Source organism: Pomacea canaliculata, linkage group LG1 (assembly GCF_003073045.1).
Source record: "Pomacea canaliculata isolate SZHN2017 linkage group LG1, ASM307304v1, whole genome shotgun sequence".
In the NCBI taxonomy this organism is placed as follows: Eukaryota; Metazoa; Mollusca; class Gastropoda; order Architaenioglossa; family Ampullariidae; genus Pomacea; species Pomacea canaliculata.
In genome coordinates, this window is record NC_037590.1 from 8,121,962 (window position 1) to 8,149,846 (window position 27,885).

The window sequence follows — 27,885 nt, forward strand, 5'->3', positions numbered from 1 at the left end:
GCTCAACAATCAGACACCAAAATGTATAACCACTACTAACATCACCTTTATAATCAATTTAGGCCTGTGAGAATAAAATGTTAGAGGGTTAGCAAGTCAGAATCCAGATCCATAGGTTACAGAGTTGCATAGAGATACTGACATTAATAGTTATTGCTGCTTCACAACACTTGCACCAAACTCTCTTCCAAGCCCGATTCCACAATCTCTTCTGCACAAAGGACGTTCTCTCAACCATCAATTGTGATTCACATTTTGGGGTTTTTTGTTTTCATTTTTGAATTCAGTCACACACAAGTGACAAGTGTACGAGTGATGCAGTAATCCATTTTCAGATCCTTGTCCAACTAAGTGCTGGCAGACCCTGTAAACACCCAAAACTGTGCACTATCATTCTGATATGCAAACAAGTCACTATGATCATCACATTTCCTAAAAAATACTCTGCCAAATAATCCCAAACTCTCCTTAAAATTAAAACTTAAAGATCATTCACCTCCAACTGTTGTGGCACAGCAACACTGACAAAGCCAGAGAACTACATGCCAAATACTCATTAGGATCAGCAAGAAACACAACCATACAGTTAATGACTCAGGCTGTAAGCAAAAGATCAAGGTAATGTGCCGATTTTGTTCCATGTATCAACTTGCCTTCAACAAGGCACAGAGTATTCTGAAATTTCATGATAAAATATCTGCTGCATGGGAGCTGCTGTTTAGCTGGCTGATCACCAGTGTGCCAGTATTTTGCAGGTTTCAAGGCCAGTTTTCACGGCAGCTGTACCTAATCAGAGAGGCTCAACATTCTGAGATCCTTGAAGTTGCATCAAGCAAAGGATTCCCCTCTTTAAAGCATGAAACATTTCCCTTAATAAATCAACTAATTTTGCCAATCAACCATGTCCCTAAATATAAGCCATCAAACCGTCTTCTATACAGAGTAACTAGGACACAACACAAGCTGTTGACATGTCATGTTCCTTTTCACAATCTCTGGGACTAAGAGACCTGTTATAAACACAACACCTGTCTGAAAAAATGGTTTTATATGCAGCCTATTGCAGGTGGATTTAAGTTTCGCTGATCTCATCTTTCAGGCATGCAAAAATAAATAAGATGCAGTAGTGTAAAGGGGTTAAAACATACTGCATAATATTAACCCTTACTCCATAACCATCATGCAGTTTTAATCAACAAACTCTTAGCCTTTAAAAAATGTCCTCATGCTTTGTGCAAGGGATCTGCTTCCTTAGCTATAAAATGATATGTAAACAAGTTTTTAAAAGAAAACCCACAAAAGCTACCTGTGGTTATAGTAAGTATATTACACTATTAATGTGGTTTTCACTACAACAAAGCACAATAACAGGAAATGTGATAAAGTGTATATACAACTTCACAACGAAAACAATACGAATAAAAGGCATCATAAAAGAGAGCAAGAAAAGAGTGCTATGCAGTATGGCATTGGTAAGGAATATCACAAGACTAACAGCATTTCTAAACCAACAAACATAAAAGGATAGTACTTTCTGTTCTTCCTCATGCATGCAAGTATTCATGAGAAATGGACATATGCCTAAAAAGTGAAGCTGGGTAATTTGAAGATTCATTCCCCTATTCTGCAAGCAACATGACAGATTAGGGGCTGGTAGGAAGCTAGTTAATTTTGCCACTTTCTCCCTGAAAATGTATGAGTGTATTTACCATGGGACTGGGATTGGTGAAGGTCAGCATCAGGATGGTGATTAGGAGTCAAAAGCAGCACCAAGGACATCCACCATGTTTTGATGCAATTTATGGGGGAACTGGAAATTTCATATTTTTATAGTTTTGGGGAATTGTTCTTTCAGACTTTGAGATCTGATACACACCAGATCTTACTGTTGCACATGCATGTGTGCACTGGAGTAGGAAAAAAAGAGAGATAGTGCACACGTACAGCCATATTAAAAGACACTGAAGTACTAATTTATGTTTGTATATTTAAATGTACTTTATAGCAGGGTACTAGTGAAAGACATAACTCTTAACACGACAGTGCTAAGCAAGCTTCATAAAACAACCACAAAGAATTTTAAAAAAATTAGTATCAACAGTTTAAATTAAAAAAAAAAAGGGGGGGGGGGAGACAAAGTAAAGCTCAATTCCACACCGTGGACTGCTACAACTACTTCATTGACACTGTGGAAGCTTATGCTGGTCAGTTCAATGCAACATAGTAGTAATTTCCCATAAATAAATGCACAAATATGTAAAGCGAAGGTTAACTCCTTGGACAAGTCTGCTTTGTACAATTCTTATGTCGACACAGTTAACTATTCAAGCAGGAACACAACACTGTTCAACAACCACAACAAGTGTTAACAAGGCTGCAGCTGCCAAGATGTCAGTCACAGATTTGCCAAATGTTATCTGAGCTCATGTGACCAAAGCAGCTACCACATGCATTCACATGCTAACAGTGTGACAGCTAGACCAAGGCCTATGGATGTTATAAATGTATAGTGACCAGCACAACTTTTTGTGACATTCTAGGTCTATGCCCATGGTCGCAACCACTAAATGCTAGTCACATATGTAACATCTATTTCTGACTAAATTCAACAAACCTGCCTCACTGCCTCAGAGGCAAGGATGTGTGGGAAGAGGGGAAGACAAGCTTCTGATAAAGTAACTTCACAACAGAGGTTATGGACAGGGCAAGAATGGAGTATACTTTATGCTGGTGCAAACTACAGCAAGTCAGCATCTTTGTCTCTTCAAGAATCTGGCCTCAACATGTAACAGGTAGAATATGATGAGCAGGCGAAGTGAGATGAAGTGCTTTGCAAAGCCCCGTAGTAAAGCATTTCTCAGCCTGTCCAGTCATCAAGATAAACACAATGAAAAACAGAACAAGTGATTTCATAACACACGGCGAGGAACTCTGGCTGACAGCATTTGTTAGCCACACACACAAAGCACCATGGGAAGTCTTGCATGAGTGTCTGCTGCCAAATTATGCACATAGCTTCTAAATAGGGTCTGAAGATTTGTTATGGCATGGCTCTGTGTCAAAGAGAATATCAAAACAACAACATTAAAATGTGGGGAGACTGTGTAAAAATTCTGTTTATATCACAAAGCAAAACAAAGAAACAAACAAAAAAAAAAAAGAATAAAAATAAAAACAAAAATCTTTCTCGAGTACATAATGACAAAAAGGGTGCAAAACTGTTTTCCAGCTCTGGCCACACTAAGGAGACCAACTCTGTGAAGCACAGTAATCTTAGCACAATCTGTTCACAGCAGATCCTCCAGACAAGATCTGTGGCACAGGTCAGTATTTATGGCCTACATGGGGCTTTGATTGCTGAAGTAACAGATTATTACCCTTTGCTTGTCATTTGTATGCAAGTGAAAGAGAAATGGTCACAAAAGATTTGCTGCTTTTAGTTTCTGAAGGGCATTTGCTAGCACCCCAAGTGAGTCAGTAGTTGCATTAAAAATACCACAGCCTGGTTCCTTGCTCTGCCAACATTACAGCACACAGAACAACAGAAAAACGAAGATCCATGTAGCACAGTGTTCATGGCTTCCATCATTCGCTTTTACATTCTGACTGCTGCCCTTTTTTTTATACACTTCCACTGTTCTCCACTTTCTCATCAACCTGTTCATTATTTGTTATCATGACATGTTTACATCCTAGAAATATGACCATGGGCAAAGGGTTCTCGACTATGTTATCTGCTGATCAGCTGATTCTGTCAACCCTGTGCCACAGAACATCTTACAAAGCCAGGATGAAATGTTTTAAACAAGTCATACTGTCGATTAACTGAGAGAATCAAGGCTATATTCTGCCACAACAGTCTTGTCAAGAGAATGAGGCTGTCTTTTTGCGGGGTCTCTTTCCCAGTGAACCATCCAGCAAATATGAGAGATCTACTTTCTGTTTCCCTGGGATGGCAGCCAGCATTTTGACAAGCAGCTTGTTTAATCGCTCTTTCTTTGCATTCCTCTGAAACAAAAATCTGTATGATCAGTTCTTTACAACATCTGGGTGATTATATCTACCAAAGATACAAAAAGCATTGAGAAAATAACAGTGGTCAGTGGTTGAAAAGAAATTCTAAAGAACGGGGCAAAAGATACAATACAAGCCATCACCATCACTACTGCCAGTTAATCTGCACTTTTTCTTAAATGGCTTGTTGTTCTTTATCACTATATAACATGTGGAGTTCTTATTCAAGGGATCAAGCAACATCAAAGCACAATCAAGTGAGTTTCTTACCTGCTTCTCATCACAGGCATTTGATGCTTCTTCATCAGCCTCCTGACACAGCCCGCTCTTCCCAGCCTCCTCCTGACTGCCATCTACACCACCTGCTGCAGACAACAATGTTGCAGACTTGCGGGAGTTGGCAGTGCTAGAGGCAGTGTTACTTGGCCGCTCACTTGTGGCACGCTTGCGGTACTCCTCTGGTATTTCATGTGGCTACATAGACAAAAAATTTATGCCAGCAGATAGCAAAAGCATATTACATTTAAAGACTGCACTTTGCTAAATTAAATAAGAATAAAATGATCAGGCAGGTATGTGGACAGGGGTATGCAAAGTGTATGGGTGCATGGTTGCATAAGTTCAAGCATGGTCATGCAGATGCACAGAGTTAAGATAAAAGTTTTCTACTTTTTCCTTACCACCACTCTAGTGTAACAGCTAGCTCTGATCTTTAACAGAGGAAAAATGAGGTTTTACTAATACAGGTTGTAGACAAACAGCAAGGAAGACCTGCTTCCTAAAATTGTCAACCTCTTTCTAATAAGTATGTGTTTATGTAATCCAGCAGTGAGGTACCAGGAGGACTCATGAAGGGAGATTGAGAAAATATGTGAGAAAATTTTGTTTTCAATATTTCTTAACCATGTACGGATCTGATCAAAAGAAACTGACTTTTTTGTTACCTTGCTGCTTTTTTTTTTGCACCTTAAAAGTGATGTGTATTTTTCATGTTAATGGAAACAAATTTATTAGGAAAAGCACCCCCACCTAAATAATGCCATGTCTGTGCATGAATGAAATGTCAACTATCTAAAGTACTTACTGAAAATGTCCTTTTTGGATTCAGCCTTGTCTTGTACCTTTCAAAGCAGTAGGACTTTGTACTTATTGGGTACCTGAAGAGATTAAAGGGGGCAAACTATAATTCTCTTATCAAACACCAGACAGTTTTCCCAACATGCAAGTTGATTTCATTTATACAGAATCCACAAAAGACATAATAATGATGAGCTTTTATAAAGTGGTATCCCAGCCTAAGCCAGGCTCCCTGCGTACTACAAACACAAGAAAGACCCACATCCTGTTCTTATTAGTCTATCTTCTTCAATTTTTCAGAATTAAACAGTCTCCTTGCAAACCCTCTTTCCCTTTAAAGAGGTGAAGAAATTGAAATCCTCAACAATGCAATACCTATGTTTGACTATCTTGTAGAACAGGTGTGCAGTTTTGTCAACACGGTATTCACAGATATAGATGTCCTGAGGCTTAACACCCAGAGGCTTGCCCTTGCAGTAAGTGCTGAGATCCATCACCACACATTTCCCAGCCACCTGCTCCAGTGGTGCTATCTCGTACGTTGGCATCCGGAACACCTGAAACATGCATGTGTCAACGTTGCTTAAAGTCTTCATTTACAGACAATGGTAGCGCAGATCACTTGAAGTTTAACCCCCCTTACATCCACAACAACCACACACAGCCGCATCCCTCCACCACACACAAAGCAACACATAAATGAGATGTCATGCCTCAAAACCATACTTTGGTGTATTTCAAAAGGACCTTATAAACAGACTGTACTCATGTGAGTGCGAATGGCAGCAGTTGAAACCTAATAAATCCAGTCATCCAAATTTGGCATATTCTTTCGAATGTTCCTTTAGTCTATGGCTCAGTCATAGACTGTGTTTGAGTGATACCACTGCCCCAGACCACAATTTTTTTTAAACATTTCTTTCAAGTTTTCTGACCACAATGAAAATAAGGACCTGGAAGCCTCTTATAAGCATCATTTGTGAACATTTTCATAACATGCAGACAAAAATAACTATAGGTCATCTGTCACTCACATTTCATTTTATTACAGTACCTTACATATTACAGAAGCAAAATATAACCTGGGGCACAATTTTATTAGCTAGTACTTTGAAGCACACCAGTGGATACGTACTGCTTCTCTTCTGATGGCTTGTAAACTCATTTCGTTATTTTCAAATAGGCATTCTGCAGGCAGCCCAATAATCAGCCAACAACAAGCCTAGATCAAAGTTTTTCAAAGTGATCTGCACACGCTGGAACAGCTTCTTGCTAGATTTCATCATTATTATCTGGCATTCTGTAAACAACTATGCTGCATATGTTGTTTGTGTTTGTGTCTGTTTAAGCCTGTCCATAGGACAGGGATATGGCTCTATAAAAATTCCCTATTATGTCTTCTGCTGTGAAGCGGACTTATTATATTTTCTACTGAGTCATACTAATAGTGTCAATATCCACAAGTTTTGAAGAACAGCAACAGTCTTTTTTTTTATATTTTTCTTTTACAAACCTACCATAACAAGGCAGTTTTAAGTTTTGTTCTTGGTTCCAAAAGTCTTTAAAGTAACAGATCCGGTCCATAAACAGAAACTAAATGAAAATGATTCTCTGTAACAATGATATGATGCTAATGCTAAGCTGAATGAAAACAGATAATACGATTTTTTGCAACCTGCTGCTTTCTGTATCCACCTTTTTGCAATTAAGGTTTGTTTTCGAATGTGACAGAAACAGGGAGGGAATCAGTAAGTTGCATGACAACTGGCATCACTGCAATCTTTATCTCCCCCTTCAGTTGAACTGCTGTGTTGCACTGTTTTACCAAGGTTGGCTCAAATGAAGCAAAATATCAAAAGTTGACAATAAAATCACAAGTAGCAGGAAAAAAAATTGAATGCCAGTGAAGATAATACTTTACAAAGTTAGTTAACTGTAAAACTATGTGGAAGAAGAGGAGGAAGCGACCTATTTTACCTCATTGCAGAAGAATTTTCTTGTAGGTTCATGGAAGGTTTCTTGAGGTCGGACATAAGGAGTTCCCATGACAAACCGCTCTCCCCTAAGAAAAGTTTCAGAAAAAAATAAGTCAGCATGTGCTTCATTTATTCTTGCTACTTTGTGCTTTGCTGGTTTTTACTTCACAACCCACAAACCTGGAGCCAAAGTCAGGAAACAAATGCAGACAAGTGATCTTTGTCAGAAAAATTTACTAAAAAGGTCTGTCATTTGCACCCCTTCTCCCAGATTGTTAATTCAATGAATACTTTTTGCCAATACAAGGGATAAGGGTATACTAAACTTCGACATATTACTTCAGCCAATTACGGTGCAAAATGAACATCTCAGCAGTTTATAAAACTCTGGATCTAAGCTGGGAAACTACACTAAACCTGTGACAAAAGGCAACTTACTTGTTGTTTTTCCACAGCTCCTCTACACGGAAGATATCCATTTTGTCAGGGCTAGTAGAGGACACAAGACGCTGAGATGATCGTACACTGTTGCGTTTAAAATCCCGCATTAGGTAGACACAATCACCAATGGCTATCTGCAGATCCTCACGCATAAGCGTCATGTAGTATTCTCTGTCTTTCTCTGCATCTTCAGGTTGTGGTATCAGCTTGATCTCCTGGTCACAAAAACCATTTAGTGAAAATAACTGCAAATCTGATAGTCTCAAAGCTCCATTCCATCTTTTCAGCTCATTTTAGAGAAAGTCAAAATTTTTAATATCCAAACCTCACTGCCGTGACATAAAATTGTCTATTATACATATTTGACTGGCAATTAGGGTATGTAACATAATCACTAGTCAAGCAGTCAAGTGTGTGAATGTGGAAACATGCTATCATCCATAAGAATTCAGAAGATAAAATTTTTTAATGTATGAATCAGGTAAGTCACCTTGTCATATGCTCGAAGATCACACTGTTCACACAGGTAGTGCTCTTCTGAGCCACTGACTTGCACACAGTCACAGTGCTGCCAGATCTGGAACAGTCCAGTACAGACTTGCATATTACTACACATAGCAAAGGATGAGAGGAAAAGAATTTCTGCTCTCTCTATACTTTTACTTATATGACTAAAATATTTTCTTCCTGTTACAGAAAATACTGAAAAAAAAGTGATAATCCTTCACAACTGGTAAAGATCATGCAAAAACTGGAAAAATTATGCTGTGAATTATAAATCCAAGACATGACTTTGTAAAATTTAAAACAAGGCTTTTTGATAAACATTGGCAGCTTGTAGTCTTTTTGAACATCATATCTCTCTCCACTGTTCCATTTGTGCAAGAATGTGTAAGCTGTTTAGCTCTGCAGTCTAGTGCTCACTTGTAAAGAACAGGCACTTACCAGGCATTTTTCACATTGGATCATTAAGCCCTCATCACGGAAGACCCCACAAATGCAACGAATTACTTCCTCTTCCTCCTCTTCTTCTGCAGGATCTGTAAGATAAAACAACCCATAAAACAAGGTCAAAAGACATGTTCCTCATCCACCAACACAGACCATTTCTAACTTATCTCGACAAAATTTTGTTAGGTAGTAAAAAAAGTGTTCAACTATTATAATGTCTACATTTTAACACAATGGCAGCGCCCTGGCACATTTGATTTCAGTTAACAAGGAACTACTGCATTCAAAAGCTGAATCATTTCTTCACAGAGAAGCTTACGTTAAAATCTACTTTCCCTTGAAGAAAAGAAGCATGCTTGGGTCACCTAAGGTCTCACTTATGTTGAGATGTCTTCCTTGTGCTATTTCTAGTTCTCAGCAGAAATGACAAACTCTAAAGTAAACTACTTTCTGATAAAGGTAACATAATTAGAAGGTAATAACATTTTTTTTTTAAATCTGAAAGTAATAATCACCTTGAAATTAATGCCCTATAAACAGAGATGTGCTCAGATACAAAGCTTGACATGCTAAGATCTAAATTAAGGTTTTGTGTTGGGATTGCCCCACCCCATAACTGTTTTTCATGCTTGATATGTAATTCTAACTAGGAATTTAAGAGCAGCTATTCTATGCTTAAATAGTTTAAAAATAGTTTTATATAGGTGTTTATATAGTTTTACATAATTATAGTTTCAAAATAAATTTATAATGAATTACTATTCTGGTTATTTCAAATATTCTTAATTTACTTCTTTTTTGGGGAGATTCAGAGAAAACTGAAGTACATGCCATGTAATGGGAAACACCCTTAAGTTTGCTTCCTCAACAGATTTACACATAATTCCTACCTTTGGTTTCTGGCATGTCTATGACATCAACTTCTGAACAAGACGATGATACTGCAGCCCCTTCCCCAGCAAGATCCTCTACCTTTGGAACCGCTTCTGCCCGAGCGGTTTGGTAGACTTTCCGCAAACGAGCTATGACCTTTCCCATCTCGGATTTCTTTCCGCAATATGTCTGTTGAAAACCATACTGCCTTACTTTTCTTTCAAGACATGTGACAGGTTAAGAGACGATACAAAAGACTGCAAACTGGATAAGCGTGCTACCAAATCTTCTAAAGTTTACAAGCTGTGCCTTTTACTTTGCTTAACTGATGCTGTTGTCAACCTGGTAGTATGACAAGGTTATTCTCTCCTGGACAGAACAGAACTTATAGGCATTTCTGTTAACTTTTTGTCTGACCTTTTTTTTTATAGCTAGTGCCTGTGTAAAGGAAACTCAACTGTACCTCTACATTTTTGAAGAGACGAAGAAAATCGGCCTCAAATGTTGCAAGATCTGTGTAGTGGCCACGCTTGATGTTATTGCGAATGGTGCTCAGGTCAATGGGGTCTGAGATCAAGCGGTAATAATCTGGGTACCGCTTTCGTGAGGGAAGCTGCATTAGCTGGGTAGCCATAATCTTTCTGTCTTCATCTGTAATAAGCACAATTGTATCCCTCATTATCTGGATAAAAGCCTTCATCCGTTGAAGAACAACAAAATAAGGCACAAGCCATCTATTAACACAATGAAGACAAGCCACTTGAACTTGCGATGACCACTTCTAGAGCGTTTGACTCTGCATAACAATTATAAAACTAAATCAATTTTTCAACTGGGCTACTGAAATTGGTGTTTCAGAGCGATGTCATTGTGTTAAGGCAGTCAAAAGACCATTTCATCCCATCTCCCCAACATCAGAATAAACCAACCTCTGTGACCGGCAACAGCACTATAGATTTTATTTAAGATAAGTGCCAAGCGATGTCTTCGCTGGAGTTCAGGATTCTCTTCTGCCAAAGCCACTAGCCTGTCATAAAACAAATATTATACCATTTAGTGCAATGAATCAAAAATGGTCAACAACTTTTTATTTGCAATAAACTAATCGATCCTTTCCTGTGGGTTTCTACACTGATCTTGGATCTTGGCACAACAAGGCCACAACTACATGGTTTAGTAGAGTGTATAAGCAACTTCAAATAATGCTGATATGGAGCACACAGTAGAACATCTACATTTAAAGATCTTCTACACACACACAAAACACCAAGTTCATATATTTTTCTCAGCTAAACGCTTATTATTTTGAAGTGAAAGGTACGGTTACATTGCTGCTCACAGTAAATTGATATTTCACAACTGACAAAGTAAACAGAAATAGGTTTAAAAATGTAACAATTATTTAAATAGGAACTGAATAGTTTGCATTTTTTGCAAATATTGATAGATACAGGCAATATAAACCTAACCTGTAAATTTCAGTTTCCAAAACCCATCTGTTAATTATCCACTACCAAAGTACGCAATTCGTACCTGTGATCAACGAGCACCGCTAACAGTGTACTACGCCACTTTGGTACACCATTCACAACATTGCCAGCCTTCAACACCAATCACAGCGACAGTTCAGGCTATTCAGACATTGAAAGTCTGCATTGTTGTGCTAAAGTAGCAGTTTTCAGAACCACAAGAACTGCAGACTGTCAGCGTTCGAAAATCCGAACTGTTGCTCATTCTTTCTGACTGTTGTTGACTGCAGGCAATGTTGTGAATGGTGTACCAACGTGACATAGCACACTGTTATCAGCACTCGTTGATTAATAGATGGGTTTTGAAGGCTGAAATTTACAGATTAGTTTTATATCGCCTATATCCACTGATATCTGAAAAAAAAAGCAACCGTTCAGTTGATCTTTAAAGAAGTAGGTTTAGAAGTTTAAAAATTATTGTTCACCGTACCCTACTTTCACAGAATCATTATTCAAACAGCACATATAAAAAAATCTCAATTTACACTGTTTAAGACAAAATGTAAATTTGAAATAACTTTTCATGAATACTTCACAGCAACTATGATAAAGAGTAGATTTAGACCACTAATTTTTTGTGAAAAGCATGAGACTGGCCAAACCTTGAAACTTATGTCATGTGCTGGCATATACATGTAACACAAGTAGTGTTTGCTTTAATTTGCTTCAGTTATAATGGTAGATAAAAGTGAAGCAACACAAAGCGAATAAGGTCACATTAAACATCAATGTTTTGGTAAATTTAATGTGCACTACTGTTCTTTACACGAATGATGCGTGCTTGTTTTATTGGTTGTATACAGAACGCCTGTGCACACCCTTCCAAATTCATACCTACATGCATTTGTGATGAACAGTTGACTGTGTGTGATGGACAACATTTTAAAGTAAACTTTCTTTGAGACTTACCAGATGATATGACAGTAGGAGTTTCTCTATGTTTAGCATCATCAGAGAACTCCCTAATAGTGAAAGTATAACTAAAGATCACTAGACACTAGTGACATAAACCTCAGTCAGTTCCCTTGAATTACCTGACTATAAAATACCATACTACCAGCTGACCACCAGATATCTTTGCATGACTGGCACAGCCAAAGAGTAAAAGAAGGATTTCATGTCATGACAAAAGCAAGGAGGGCTGAGGCAATTACTCACAGCAACAACCAATTACTACTCTTTGTGTGATGCTGGGCAGCCACCACTGGACTGACCCAATCCAGAGAGCTACAAAAAGGAAAGAAAGGCTATGGCACTCACGTATGTCTTGGAATGCCAACATTTTAGTGGATGGCCAGGTCAAAAGCAATGGAAAGTATTTTGTATGCCCCAACTTCACATGCCCAAAGACAAATATGAAAGCAAGCCTTCTGGATAATTGATTTGTCCACCAAGATACTGTCTGCGCTTGAAGTCCAACCTACCATGGTCCAGCAGGATAAAAAGACTGTTGTCTTGGGTCCTTATGACAAAAAATCACAGTGCACAATTGGAATCTGGTGCCATGCCTAATCTGTCAAAACTTCAGTAAGAAGCAGCTTTCATGATAATTTTTAGAGCACTTTCTGAAGGAAATCTGTTTTGGGCAGCAAAGAAGGATCTGTTGGAATGAAAACTTATCACTGGCTCTAACAAATTTCAAGAAAAGAACAAACACTGCACAGGCCTTGAAGTTGTTAAAGTACCAAGATGATCTAAAACATTTTTGTTTTGTTTTTAAGTCCCACAAATGAGATATCTTAAAAAAAAAAAAAAAACCCTGACCTCTATCCTTTAATGCCTGGAGAAGGATATTGTCAGTGAAAAATCATTAGCAAAATACACAAATACAAGTGAAAAAACATTGTCCTTTCATGATTTTGTCTGTTACACCAAGTCAAGATTTTCCACTTTCCTTCATCAGTGGCTACAGCAAAATGCAAGAATTCTTTCTACTGCCTAAAACAAAACTGTCTGCCTGAGACTGCTTGGTGAATAAGAGCTAAAAGCTGCAGAAGTTTGGGTAACGCTAGAAGGTAATAAAGTATGCCCACAGTGAGTGGCGTTCTGACAGTCGGTTAACAAGGTCCTTAACAGGTAAAGCACTGTTGACCCTCCATACAAGAACTGCAGAAGGGTAGGTTTACTGCAGCAGATTAGACCAAATATGAGAAGGTGCCCAATGTTCCAGCATAGAGATCAGGTTCCAGTGAGACACCGAAATGTGAAGATCTATCACATGGCAGAAAAACACGAGGGTGTAAAAAACACCCCTGGGAGTGCTGCCACTGACCAGGAGCTGAGACAATAAAAGCAAACATTCAGCTGACCTGAATGTGTTGCACCTGAACCTTACTGAAGCAAGAGGAACCAGTGGCAGACTTAAATCCACATGCAAACCTCTGATCTTGTGACTGCCTGTCCACAAAGAAAAGCCACTGTTGCCTTGTCGGCATAAGAATATAGAATGCTTCATGAAAATGTGTTATTATTTAAGTTTAAACACTAACAAGAAACATAAATTATAAAACGAAACCTGTTCTTTTTAGCACCAAGTTTAAAAATTAAATGCATCAAGATGTCAGTCATTGCACTCAACAGCAATGACAAACGCTTCTTGGCAAGTTTTTGTGTATTCCAAAAATGCTATGCATGCTCAGCAGCTGCACCTTGCATAAATGACACAGGATGTACAGCATAAATTATAACTCTTTTTTTGCCTCTTGCACTTGTTTTAAGGTAGTACTTGTGTTTGCTTTGACATGCTTTCAAGTGAATTCATGTTGACATATAACCCAGCAGTTTACTAACCAGAAGGCAGAGATAACACTACTGTGGGTGCATACTATGAGTGAGTTCCAGTAAACATCATGCATACCTTAACAGAAACAAATCTAAGTAACTGAACTGTAGCTATGAAGACGTTCCCATCTACAGGTGTGAACTATATAGGAAGATTTAAAGTTGCTTGTGGAAAAAAATGAGAACAGCACGTCCAAGTCACACACCAATGAAAAACACTCCGATGCTAAAATCGAACCCTAAGTAACGTGGCAGCAAAACAGCCGAAAAAAAAAACAACTGTTGGTCTGCACACAGTGTGGCTTTTATAGGCTTGGGAGGTTGGTGGTGATGGTGGAGGGTAATTCACTGGAAGTAACTCTTGAGGTTAACTACGCTCTCTAGTTTACTTTCCGCTGTCAGAGAGGAAATTCTATGATGATGTAAAAGGTAGTGAAACTCCTATGTTTATGTCATCTGGTAAAGTTCGACTAAAAAACTGCCAACTTAAGTGAGGGTTTACCACTTCAAATGTATAGCAGTAGCTAAAAGTTTTTTAAAAAAAGTTACTAAAAATAATTGGGAAATACAGCCAGTATGGATGGGTGGTTTTCTATCTCAGAGTGTACATATAAATACATTCTTTAAAAGAAAATTACTTTCAAAATCAGATTTATAACTATGTATTATTAACCTAAATAACTAAGCCTGCTTTTTTTCTGGCAATCCATTCAAGTACTTTCATATGCTTGTTATTTACTTGCTTGTTACATCGCTGCAAGACCATGAAGACAATCACCGACAATGCTACTGTAGTTAGCTGCAAGCACTGAACTTATTTAAACATTCTGCTGTCTTATCCAATTTATTTATGGTTTAATATGTTGCCCTGTTTCCACAGGTGCATATGCATGTCTTTGAAATTTAGCTCGAGTGATTTATTTAAAACCTTAAGTTCCAAAACTCATTCTCTCCCTAAATGTTGCCCCAGCCAGGGAAACATAACTCTTAACTCTTAAAATACCAATAAATGACAAAGGATCTATTAAAAATGGTCTTTCTATTTGGCACTAAAGTGTAAAATAATAGCAGAGATCTGCACATGAAATCTGTCCATGCAACCATCACTATTTAGCTCAAACACCCCAATCTAAAAGCTTTTCTGCAACAGATTGGATACTTGTAGAAAGCAATCTTTGACACATTGTTCACTTTTCTGTGAATCCAAATCCTTAGGCAGAGTTCAGCATTTAACAGTCTACATAAAGCAAAAGCGTTACAAAGACTATTAAGACATACATACCTGGTTTTGACGGATCTATCATTCAGTTCTTTCATAAACAGCATATCAGGAACTGTGAAGACATTAATAAAATTTAGAATATAACTTTCCTTCTCTCATTTTACACAAATGAAGAAAACTCAGTGTACTTATGAGAATATGGAGTACACAACAGTAAACCACATAAATCTCTGCCTTATGACCAAAAAACCCACACCTTTTATAAATAATAATAAATGCAAAATTTGTAAAGCGCAAACACTCCCAAGAAGCAATGCTCTTAGTGCTTAAGAACAAGAATGAAACATGGACAGCATACGAGGGACAAGAAAACAAATAGCATACAAACTATAAAAGAATAAACCATACTAAACAAAGAATAAAATCAAAGACTTGCTAAAATTTACCAAAATTAAATCACAATAGGTCTTAGCAGGGAAGCCACTCAGTCTGCTTTTATTCCATGGACTATGACTTCATACATTATATATTCATGTTTGTTTACATAAATGTTGAAAATAAAGCTTTTAAAATCATATTGTAGTGCTTTTCTTTGTCCTTTTTACTCTCACTCGGTCATGCTTACTGATACTGTCATTGTTGTACTTAAGATTTATAGGAGAGCTAGGTCTCTAGGTAAGAGCTACTGATTAGCACACAGCTAGTCTTAAAATATACTGTTCATATTTGAACATATAAACAAGATTTCTGCAAAACATTGCAATGCAGCACTTACAGTCACAAAAATATTATTTTTATAAACATTCAACTGCTGCAAAAGGCTGCTAATGAAACACAAATAACTGATATGGACTGGTTAACAAAGAGAAAATGAACAAAGGTTGGTTATTTCAACTAAAAAATCAGGAGTGTTGACCTCTTCATCCACCCTATGACAATACTGTCTCATAAAAGACACCATCGTCCCAACATGAAAGTCAAATCGATACGGGCCCAAAAGACAAACTGATCCCACAAGTAGCTGTAATAGTAATAATAAGTGAAAATTTATGTAATGCAATAGAAAGGCAAATTTGTTGGACTGAACAAGATTACAACATAGTCACAAAGATGTAGAATGAAAAACAATGGGAAGACTAGCTGCATTCAAGCAATAAGTCCCGCCAAAACTAGCAACAACGCAGGACTACCCGCTCTCTACAAATCCATAGAGCGCTGAAAAAGATGTTGACAATTGCCTCCAAAGTTGGTGCGCACAGGAACGTAATGTTCTGCCACAAATACCATCCGGACTGGTGACCTTGAGAATATTCACTCGCTGGAACCGCTCCACAAATTACTCATGACAAATCTCAACCTTCTGTACAGGGTGAGGAGAACTACGCCATCTTTCATTTGCACTGAGAAGTCATGAGACTCGAAACGAGCAAAGAAAGCATTCCGAGCATTAGGCAGGCCGTACTCTCAACGCCTGAGATCGAGATTTTGGCTTTCGACCCCTGACTCCGATCATCAGTATTGTCCATGTTGTTGAGTCCCTGCCAAGCTACTCGGATGTTACCTGTAGCAAATTGAGACTCGAGTTTGGACTTGTGTTTCACCTTGACCCAACGGATAGCATCATGACTAATCTGCTGCAGCTATTTAACATCCAAGGTTTGTTGTTAGGATAAACATAATCTGCTTTGATGGGACGGTGCAATCTCCACTTTTTTACTCCTAACTGTGTGTTAAATGTCTGTATGAGTATGTATGCCTGCCCTTGTGAGCAAAGACAAATTTCTGTCCTGGGTCTCCTGGGCAGACAATAAAGTATGTTTTGATTTTGATTTTGATTTGATTAAGGGCAAAATAATCTATCAACATCAAACATACTTATTAAGTGGGATGATATGGTCATGCTGGGATTGATTTGATCAGGCAGGTGGGGGATACGGCTGGAGCAGTATAGTTTTGGGTCGAAAACAGTGTCCCAATGAACAAGCAAGTCTCTTTCAAAATGTACTTATTTTATACTATTTTTACAAAAATACAGCACATAATACATAATACATAATACAGCACAAACTGTTGGTTGTAAGTCATGGGGAGGTAGTCATAACAGAGACGGCGTTAATATAGTAAAATACATCCATGGAAATTTTGGGGGTGGAAGATGTGAATATGTGAAAGATATTAATGAGGATATTTTACTGTAAAACATGTTAAAAACAATTTTGAAAATGTTTAAATAAGCCAAACCATAAAACTATTTTAATATTTCCATATTGTGACAGAAACACACAGGCTAACATGCTCCCAAGACCCAAGACTCTCTACAATGCACCAAAAGAGTTAACAAATAAGCATTTATAGCTGCAATATTCCTACCTTTTTCCAAAGCTGTTGGATCAATACCTCGCTTTGCAGACTTCTCCTGTTGTGTCTCTTCTGGATGATGCCGTTCTTGACGTGTTATATTACGAATAAGGAAAATAGCATGCTTTCGTGCGTATGTGCGGTCTCGCTGTGACATAGGCTTCATGGGGGGCACCAGACGACCAAAACACCCATCTGTGTGCTGCTGCTGCCTCTGTAGCATATACAGATTTACTCAAGTCACAACATGCAGTTCATCCAGCTGGGCTGCTGAATACTATTAAAAAGTGCTGCAAATGACCATTTCAACATTTATCAAATAAAACATTAATCTTCTTTAGAAATGTTCCTAGGAAATGACTAATCTGCTGCAGCTATTTAACTCTAAATCTACATTGAACAGGTGTTTGTTAACAGCAATCAGTGAAAAGAGCAAGGAACACTCTGTTTTCTGTAAATTTGACAGAGGAAAGATGTCTAGCACCTGAAAGTCTAAAGTTTTATTTTGTTTTAAAACCCATAAATTTCATTCTTTACTATGACTGATTTAATCAATGCTATCTAAAATATTCTGGCAAATGCAAAAGCTTTTAAACAGCAAAAGTGCATCTGAGAAACTTGGAAAAAAACAGCTATACAAATCAAGTGCAAGTTGAAATACGCAGCCCAGAGCAGTTACTGTTAGTAAGCCCAAAGCCAGGAAAGAGAAAGAAATCTTAACGCCCAAGAGTAATAGCATAGCATCTGATAAATAATTTTTAAAACCCTCACACCAGTCAGAACAGAAATGGGATCAGCGTTAGTCTGTACACAATTCATGCAGACTGTGCTCATTCTGCAGCTGGCTACTATGCATGACTACACATGACTGTTTATGACAATTTTTTTTCAACCTCCTCTGAACTGCCTTCATTGCAGCATGGTATGACCAATATAAAGCTGCCTACATCAAAATGTTCAAGGTTTTTTTGCTTTTTTTAAAAATCCTTAATGGAAGTGAGAAATGGTCTGAAACTGAGTAGACTGCACAATAATAAAATTTAGTGATCTATCGCTCTTGGCATCACTACCTCCCCGTCTGCACTGAGCCGAATATGCTGAAGGAAGTTTCAGAATTATCAAAACATTTCATATTTACCAGGCAACCATTGGCAGTTCTGCTGGGACTATTTTATTCCACGACCCAAACTGAATTTCATTAAGCAGGCAATATATATCTTGCGAAAGCTTGTTTTGTTTTTTTATAACATGCATCCCAAAATTGGCTCCCGACAAATTGATCTAACCATGCCTTAGATATTATAGCACAACACCCCCAAAAGCTATTATAAGCATATTCAGTCTTTAAAGCAACAATATTTAGAATTAACACCAGTCCTTACAATACTCTGAGACTGGACACAACCCTCTAAACTGCACACAAAATCTTTAAAGGAATCTCACGAAGTTTACTCTTAAAAATGAATATTTTTTTTCAATTAACAGAAACCATAAATCCTTGCTACAAATATAGAGGGAATGAAGACCTAGTTCATAGCACCAAATGACATGAAATATTGCTCTATTCTTAAGACTGGTTTGCTTTTAACTTTGCTTCTGTAATATATATATTTTTTTTAATGGTTGCAATGTTGAAAATATACAAATTTGTTAATGTTAATGCACTTCGAAGTGTGTGATTGCTGTCATGAGGAGGGTAGGGTTTAGGGGAGCCAGTCTCAGACCAAAGGCCTCACTCCGCATGGTTTGCTATAAGCCTGCCCTGTATGAGATCCAGCATGGCATGTAGTGTCAAGAGTGCCAAGCAAACAAGCTCATGACAACATGATGTGACATGACACATGGCAAGGCTATGCGACACGGCAAGGCAGGAAGGGAAGCAATAGGACCAAGAGGTCGGCTACCTTCTCTTGTGCCCGCGTGCCACTAGCTGTACATGAGAAGTTTTTGGAGTTTGGTTTGTGACTGCCTATAGGTGGAGTAGGAAGGACAGTTGGAGTGGTAGAGGCCCGCGTTGCGCGGAGAGAGTATTGTCCGACCTGCCCACTGCGCTGCCATTTGCCGCCAATCACTCCACGACACTGACTGCTCCCACACCGACAAAGTTGCTGTAACACACACATACATATGGACATACACTGAAAATGTTCAGGACTGCATAAGAAAAGCTGGTATAGAAATGGATAGGACAACAAATAATCAACTCACTGCCGTCCTTAGCAGGACCCTTTTTTAAACAAAAATGATGTCAGTTTTTTCCCATCCTTTAAAAAACAAACTTTAGAGTACTTTTACATGTCTAGTAATGCAGATTTTGTTTACTTTTTAAATACAAATTTCGTCTTAAAGCTACTTTGCCGTTATCATCGAGAATAATTTTGTTCAGGCAGTGCCAAATTTATCAAAAAATTACAAGGTAAAATAATATTTGCTACAAACCTGTGTTTCCTGATTGAAAGCATGGAAATTGTAGTCATAGCTGATCTCCTCATATGGCTTGATATCTCGCAATGCTAGCAGCACCATGCGATAGAGACCATTCACATTCCTGCAAGAACAAGAATAATAACCCTTTTAACTGACTAGGCATGCCATACCGCTATGGTCAATTAGCAAGCTATTTCCCTTATGTCCCAATTACTTAAATTTTTTATGCTAATCAAGTGATAAATGGGAAGTTTAGTTAAGGGTTAAGATAATTCTGTATACTACTTCCCATTAAACATGTAGAGGCTGCCAATTAGTTCATTAATATAAAGTAGTCAAGGGGCTGATAAATCCACTTGCCAACAATGGCAGAATGTCAGTCCGAGCACTCACAATGGATAATACTCTGACCAACAATATAAAAGAAATGCTAATTTTGCAAAATAAAATTTTCTAATTGCGTTTGGTTAAAGACATATATAAAAATGTTGTGCTGTGGTCTTATAATTCTGCTCCTATTTCACATAACACATTTTCTACTGCCTAATAGTCCATTGTCAGTAATAAGCCATAAACACTCTAAGGGCTTTGTAAGTTAAATTTTATCTCAATACACTGTACTACTGCAGAGGTTTTAACCTTCCTTTCTTAAGTTGTTAGTAAATTGAAAATTATATAAGCTGTTATTTTAAAGTGGACCAACAGTCCTCTGTTTTTTTAATAACACTAACTATATAACACAAAACTAATGAAATAATGCTTGATCTCATAATCACTTGTCCATTCTGACCCTAAAACAGGGATGGGGAACATCATTTGATCCGACCTGCAAAGGCAGCTGCAGATTTCAGTAAATCGTTGAGCTTTTCTCATAGCATAAATGTATATTAAGTGAATAATAATAATATAAGTTTTTAGGGACAATTGAGGAATGTCCATTTCGGAATAGACAGGATACCTAGGAGTATATGACATGTATGCTTCTCGTTGGCTGTCCACAGCCTATAAGGACGATTCTGGAGAACTATGCATGCACGTGACCTCAAAGCAATAGTAGGCCACTTCCTAAACAAACAAAACACCAAGATAATGAAAACTAAGTTGATAATGCATAACTATTGGATTCAAATCCAACTTGGGAAAACATTAAAAAATTTAGAAGAATGTGGAAAACAAATCCCACCATTTTTGCATCTCACAGTTGGGTTCACATGAGTGGTTGACGAAGCGGGTCAAGTTTCCCATTCTGTAGCCATCAATGACAGTGCGACCATCCATATTAAGGCAGTAGTGGTGGCGTTCCTTGGAGTATTCCTCAGTCATTCGGCGTCTAAATTCTTGTTCACTGACCACTTCTCCTAAGTACTCCAAAATAAACTGGCCTGCACAGTAAGCCAAATTTTAGCCAGTTAATGCTGCAAGAATGTTAGATTTCTTTATGAAGAAATTGTGCTTCAGGAATTTAAAACAACTGTGTCTTGATCTATAACACGTTTCAGTAATCAAGACAGCTTATTGGTATGTTAAGGCTGGTACAGTTTATTTGTCATTCATAACTGTTTTCAACCTTTGTGTAAAATAATTTTCAAGAAATGTTATAAGGGGAAAAAAAATCAATACATCATTATATTTCTTACAAGGAACAGGATTTTATGAGAACAAACTCAATTTATCTTTTGTTTAAAGATTGATGAATTTTGCTGAAGATGCAACCCATTTAAAAAATCTAATTTGCTTGTAATACAACAGAACTGTCTTCTTACCAGACACAATGGGTTTTAATGTTCGAACACCGAAACCCCTGTCATCTGTGACAAACTTTTCCAGAGCTGGTGCAAACTCGTGCCGCTGAATGCGCTGATTTGAGCACTGCTCTCCACACGGACACGTTTCAACAGTGCATTCCGTGAACACAACTCTAAAACATTTAACAGCTGTAGTTAGCATGAGTTTTACATTTCATGGGAGGCATACCCTGACAGAGCAAATGTTGCAAGTCACTAATACAACATATTATGCCAAATACATGGCATTTACACCTCATTTAAGAACCTGTTAGTATACAGGAATTTGATTGATGTAGAAGTTTTAGGCCAACGTGTTCTTCTAAAAGTGTTGCTACCAGCTTTTTCAATACCCCAGTTACAATATGCAAAATTCTCCTACAAACTGACATACACTTTAAAACAAAATTACCTGTTAAGGCAGTCATCAAGGCAACCTTTCTCCTCCTGATTAACTGGCATTTTGCAGCTGCATGGATGAGGCTCAAACTTTTTAAGTTTCACATCTACATAAATATCTGGAAACAAGTTAGCAAGAAAAAAATTAATCAAAATCATAAACATTCCAAAATGTGTGCACCAACTCCTGTGAAAAGAAAGTACAAGCTAACCTTTAATCAATGCTGGCCAGTCGTTCATCCCCTCCCCTCATTTTCCTTACTTAAAAACTAAACTTAAACTTAACCACTTCATGCTTGAAACATCTGTATTTCATGCTCCTATCTGTCAATGCATAATAGAATTCAAATAAATATCTCACAATATTTATTAATTTATGATTAACACTCTTATTAAGAACCATTTATTATTAATCACTTCATGATAAAAAGCTTTTTCATATAAATATAGTTTTTTTCCAGTAATTACCTAACTATATACATTTTCATATTATTAAAATGTTAGTTTCCTAAGTTAAAATAGTGTATCTGTTATAGCAGTGGCAAAAGTACTTCAGCATACTCACTGGTTCGTATTCTTCTGAATTTGGGTCGAGATTCTTCCCTCTTAGGTAACTGAAAAACAAAGACAGTCTTTTTCTACTTACAATTACATTGGTAAGATTTCAGAGAACTATGGACTGTCTCAAGGAGTTAAGTGCAACAGAAAACAAAAGACCACTCTTCTTATCAGATATTCTTATAAATCTGACATCAGTGTAAACCGGACTGCAAGAAATATTTGACAGACAAACCTGTTCACGGGAATACAACCACCATATGTCATATGGAAGTTGGAAGTCAACTGTAGTTTCTCGGAAGTGTTTGCCAAAATGGATAGGTGGTGGCAAAAGACTTGTTTCTTCTCCCTTGACATATGTTGTTTTGCTTTGATTTTTCAGCAAGTTTTCACTTCGTTTCTTGGGTCTGCAACAACCACACACGATGATAAGCGATATATTTTATGGATAAGGTATAATAAACAAAGTAAAATAAAAACATTTCAGAATTTAATTAAACCATCTAAATGTGTGCATGTGCATACCAATAAAAATCCTCAAGCATTTTAGGTATCTTTTCCCATGAATGCCAATCTAACATGTAAATTCCTGTAAAATCTTAATCCTTCTGCAAATTTCCTAATATTAGTTTCCTATCTATGGACTTGACTGTCTTATTTGAACCTTTGTGTGGTGTAAGTAGACTTTGTTCGCTGGTGTGATGAACCCTTTCTTATCTTGAATGCCTCAAAGACTAAGGAAATGATTTTCAACTTTTGGATGAACAGGCCTGAGGCAGTCATCAGTATTATCCATGATGATGCCATCGAGGTAGTCGACTCTTACAAATATCAAGGTATTATCTTTGATAACAAGCTTAAATGGGACATCAACACTGACACGATCTTCTGTAAGAGCCAACGTCTGTACCTCCCCCCCAAACTCTGATCTTTCTGTGTCAGCTCTGTCATCCTCACTCGGTTCTATCAGTCCTTCATTTAAAGTCTCATTACTTTTTCTTTCATCTCTTAGTTCTACAGCATCTCCCTAGGGAACAGGAACAGTCTTGTCTACCTTGTTCCAAGATCACCGGAACTAGGCAGAAGGACTTGGCAGCCTTTTGTCATCAGCAAATCCTCAGCATCAGGCGTCCTCTGTTTCTAATCATGTTTGGCATGTGAGTTTTCACTCTTGTGGTCTGGCTGCAACTACGTGATATCTGTATGCAGAACCAGTTGTCACCGCAACTCATTCATTCCACATGCCATTCACTTAATAAACTCTAATGGCCATCATCTTGTACTAGTGTCTTGGCCTGGCGTCACCAACTGCATCTGATGCTGCTGGTAATATGCATGTGTGTGTGGAAGAGAGAATGAGTGCGAGAAAAACACTACTTCAACATGTACATTTATATTATCTCTTTTATATCGTGTATATGTATATATATTATTGCTAGTACGAGCACTTGAATAGCCCCTCAGGATCAATCAAGATGTACTGTACTGTATAGATACTTGATCAGATAAAAGTAAAATACTAAGATACTGTAAAGTTCATCCTTCATCTATACTCCCATAGAAAAGAGTAAGGTAGAAGACTCTCTTCATTTTAATTTTCTTTTTTTTACGCAGTGTAATGAGTTACTGCAATGTTTTCAAAAAGTCAACAAGACTTATGATAATTATAACAGCAGTGTCCGACCACCTGATAAAATTTGTTTCCCTTTTTATAACAGCACGAAATGTGTCAATAATTGGATCTGCCCCTTATTTAGGCTGAATTTTTTTTCTGGTTATTCTAGAACATCTGATCCCTGCCATTCCAAGGACAAACAACAACCCACGGTGGTTCACTTTACTTCAGTCCGCAAGCCAGCTGACCAAGATACACTGGAATTCCATTAGGAAATTCAATCACAGCAGAGCGAGGAAACCTGCTACTGCAAAGTGCACACATGCTTCAAAAGCCCAACAATGAGGCACTCACTGATCACACAAAGCACAAGGATTTTCTAATTATTGATTAAATAAACCAGGCGTTACAATTCATGTACATGAGCATCCCCCAACTGCACTCTTATTGATCAAGCAGTTTCCCCTTTCCACTACACCATGGCAATCTTGTCTACAAAAATACCAAGCAATGGCCTGCAGAGGGTCGATACATTCATGAAAAGTCAGACTGCTTTTAGCACTCTTCAGATGAATGCAGGCTTGAGAGTCACAAGTCTCAGAAACGAAAATTGCAACAGAAATACTGCACTTTGAATATGGCCTTGCACACACACACCTCATCCACAATCTCTCTCACACACACACACAATGAAATTAAAGAATGGGTCAGGAAGAACAAGTCCTTCTATAAAATCTAGAACCTACAGACATTAAATCCACAACATGGAGATGCTATATTTATGCCAATGAAAACCTCCACATCAGATCTGTAAAAAGATAGATCAATGAATAAACAATAGCAACGCTGAACAGCACAGGACAGACTACTTTAAATTGCTATAATTTTTTTTTTCTAAAAGACAGAGTCAAGGGGATCAAAGTAGCTATACTGTTACAAAGAAAGTGGCATTTTGCTTGCTACTCTCTTTCACTCACAGCCAGAACAGCCCATGCTGACTTTGTAAGTCTTGCTTTTCCCCCATGGTGAGGACTAGAGACACCCATGGGAAAGAAGGCAAAATGTTACAATTTATTTCTTTGCAAATATGGACCTGAATACTTGTTGGTCTTCCCAAGAGATTCTGAACTAGTGTATACGCATGTTCCAGAATATGAGAATGGGATGCAGCTGCTTGTTTGATAGTATTGTTTTCAGAAATAAACTTTCACAAATAGCCTTTGCATGCCATCTTTTCCCACCGCTGGAAGCAAGCAATTGTCACCACTCTTTACTTGGCCACTCGCTAACACAATAGGTTGTTCACAATGAAGTTTGATAAAGTGGTTTCTAGAGTCACAAACTTAAAAGAGCATTGTAAAGAAGTAATAATAAACACTGTACAATGGTACAACACCCTGTTGATAAAATTAATGCACAGCCATAAAAAAGTACAATTCCTTTGTTCTGGAACATCAAAGTAAAAACATTGCTAATTTTTGATAGCCGATTTCTCCTCATTATTTAAAAATGTACACTAGCCTTACAAGCATGTCATATATATATAATCCTGCTTTAAAAAAAGTACTCCTTCATTTTTGTAACCATGTTCATTGCAAGACATGGCAGCATTAAGTTATATAGCTGTAATGGAACGTTTGCACATTGTTGGATAACTTATTTTCACTGCAACATTACAAAGTACATTAACACCACTGTTCGCATCTGCACAATCAGCAGTGTCTATTTAGGAAACCAAAAAAAAAAAAAAAAAAAAAACAAAAAAAAAAAACAACAACATAAAAATAAAGAAACAAAAACATATGAATAGGTATATACAGCAAGAATCCCTAAATCAATGACTGAAATAATTATGATCCAAACTTATCTTTTAAACTTCTCTAGATATTGCGGCCGTGGTGCTGTTTTCATTAAGGTAGCATATATATTTTTGTCTACAAACACCAAAGTTCATATAAAATTCCAACACAGTTCCAATAACAGAAATTTACACACTTCCACACAAGCAAACAGACAAGAACCTTGCATAACCTTAGTGAAACAAAAATCTTTACGTCTTCAACAAGACAGACCTACACTTACCACCATGCAGCTCAGAAAAGCAAAGCTTCTCTTCAGTCAAGAGGCTTAACTGCCCCTTTCCGAGTTTAGTCACCACTGACCACCCTGGTACAAAATTACAGTGGCAAAGTTCCTGTCTGGGTAGCTTAGCATTGTCCTTGCTTGTTGTGCTGACACACAAGATTTACAACTGCACCACTCTGACCATCCTTACTTGCCATTAACAAAGTAGTGAAAACTTGACCAGTAGACTGTTGGTGGTTACAAGCAAATTAAAACTAAAATGTTGAAAACGAGTTTTTTTACAATCGCCTCAAGATTTTTAAATGATTTATTCTTCAGATCCAAATGGCTTTTCATATTAACTTATTCAAAAGCCAGATGTTTATTAGAATGTAATTTGTAAAATGAACACAGAGATCACTTTTTAAATAATATTGTCAGTAGCTTGTGCAAAGTTTTGAAATAACAAAGATATCTGCCATCTTTATTTTTCTAGTGCAGTCATAACACTTTGTTTATGCACCTGTTCTCACGTCATTTACTCAACCACAACGTGCACCAAACTACACCAACCACCCAGAAAAACAAAACCGCAACTCACCAAATACTCTATATCCGACAGTGCTGGGAATCTCCCACACACCCAACCCTCAGCCCATCTGAACAATCCTTTTTCTTCCAATAACATGCTATGTTTGTGCACTCCAATCACTGACGTTCACATTCCAATAGGCCTCACAGGAGATTCTTTACTAAGTCAACGAATACACCGAACAGCAAAAATTATAATTAAGCTACAACAGCAAATGGTGACAAAATGACACTGCTTAGACAAACACAAGCTCACAGGACAAAGGCCTATAATTATTTAAAAACAACTGAAAAAGTGCTTTTAGAGAGTGGGGTCACAGTTATCTTATAAGAAATAAAAATAGAAGAAAGGGTGGAATAAGCAGGAGTGAAGAGTAAACAGGGGGAGGTAAACCTGGAGATCTGACAAAGACCTCCAAGGCCACTGTAAACCACCTCATACAACCCTTCAAGGTGCTAAGTCGAAAAATTTTCAATCAAAGACAAGCAAGGAGGATAATACCTGAACTCTGTCTGGGTCACTGATAATGTCAAACAAGCTGGTACTTGTTATACCATACACCTGACTTAACTACCAGGCCAGTCCTTCCCCACTGGTATACATGGGTGGGAGCCAGAAATTTTCCTGGGACTGAAGATTTTTCAAGAGCCATGCAGTACTAGAGCATATGCATATAACGTTATATGACACATGGTTTGCATACGCGTTTCACGTTTTTTCACATACATAACACACATAAGTCATACAATGTTTAGTAGTTAACAATGACAAATGTCCAACTTTATTAACCCTAATGGGCAATTATAACTTGGGAAGTGTGTTCTGTTACAAAAAGTTTAAAAAACTGCCTAGTTACAATATTTAGGCGAGTGGTGCATTATAAGAACGTGCATTTTACATATAAAACATTCTTAAGGTACACCTATATCACAACACCCATGCACACATACAACTGACAATTAATCTATAATCTGTGGTTGAGCATGTGACTGCAGAGGTTGTAAACCATTTCAAGTCCCTATTGCTTTTGCATATAGGCATAGTATGTTTGCCTGCCTGAACTCAATATAACAAATTCTCCTGCTAGGACATGTTTCTGGTATGGACAAAATGCTGCAAACTTTTCTGACAATTTGCTGATAAAAAGGAATCCAAATTTCTGTGCTCAACACCAATTACCTTAGAAAATATGACAGTATGGTTCAAACTGTTCATATCATGGAC

The 27,885-nt window shown here is 37.6% G+C and overlaps 1 protein-coding gene across 1 annotated transcript in view; it reads right to left on the reverse strand.

Annotated features, from left to right (window-relative positions):
• Positions 1-261: 261 nt before the first annotated feature.
• LOC112553748 overlaps positions 262-27,885 on the reverse strand; it is a 37,887-nt gene continuing 10,263 nt past the window's right edge. The window contains exons 5-24 of the mRNA XM_025221168.1: positions 22,626-22,797; positions 22,398-22,446; positions 21,846-21,951; positions 21,413-21,567; positions 20,833-21,031; positions 19,662-19,770; positions 19,127-19,330; positions 17,235-17,436; positions 14,925-14,976; positions 10,262-10,359; positions 9,796-9,983; positions 9,350-9,521; positions 8,454-8,548; positions 7,999-8,085; positions 7,506-7,723; positions 7,069-7,153; positions 5,467-5,648; positions 5,099-5,171; positions 4,285-4,488; positions 262-4,008 (exon numbers count right to left, since the gene is read on the reverse strand). Of these exons, the coding sequence (XP_025076953.1) occupies positions 3,865-4,008; positions 4,285-4,488; positions 5,099-5,171; positions 5,467-5,648; positions 7,069-7,153; positions 7,506-7,723; positions 7,999-8,085; positions 8,454-8,548; positions 9,350-9,521; positions 9,796-9,983; positions 10,262-10,359; positions 14,925-14,976; positions 17,235-17,436; positions 19,127-19,330; positions 19,662-19,770; positions 20,833-21,031; positions 21,413-21,567; positions 21,846-21,951; positions 22,398-22,446; positions 22,626-22,797 (2,794 nt within the window). The 3' untranslated portion in view covers positions 262-3,864. The remainder of the gene's footprint in view (positions 4,009-4,284; positions 4,489-5,098; positions 5,172-5,466; positions 5,649-7,068; positions 7,154-7,505; positions 7,724-7,998; positions 8,086-8,453; positions 8,549-9,349; positions 9,522-9,795; positions 9,984-10,261; positions 10,360-14,924; positions 14,977-17,234; positions 17,437-19,126; positions 19,331-19,661; positions 19,771-20,832; positions 21,032-21,412; positions 21,568-21,845; positions 21,952-22,397; positions 22,447-22,625; positions 22,798-27,885) is intronic.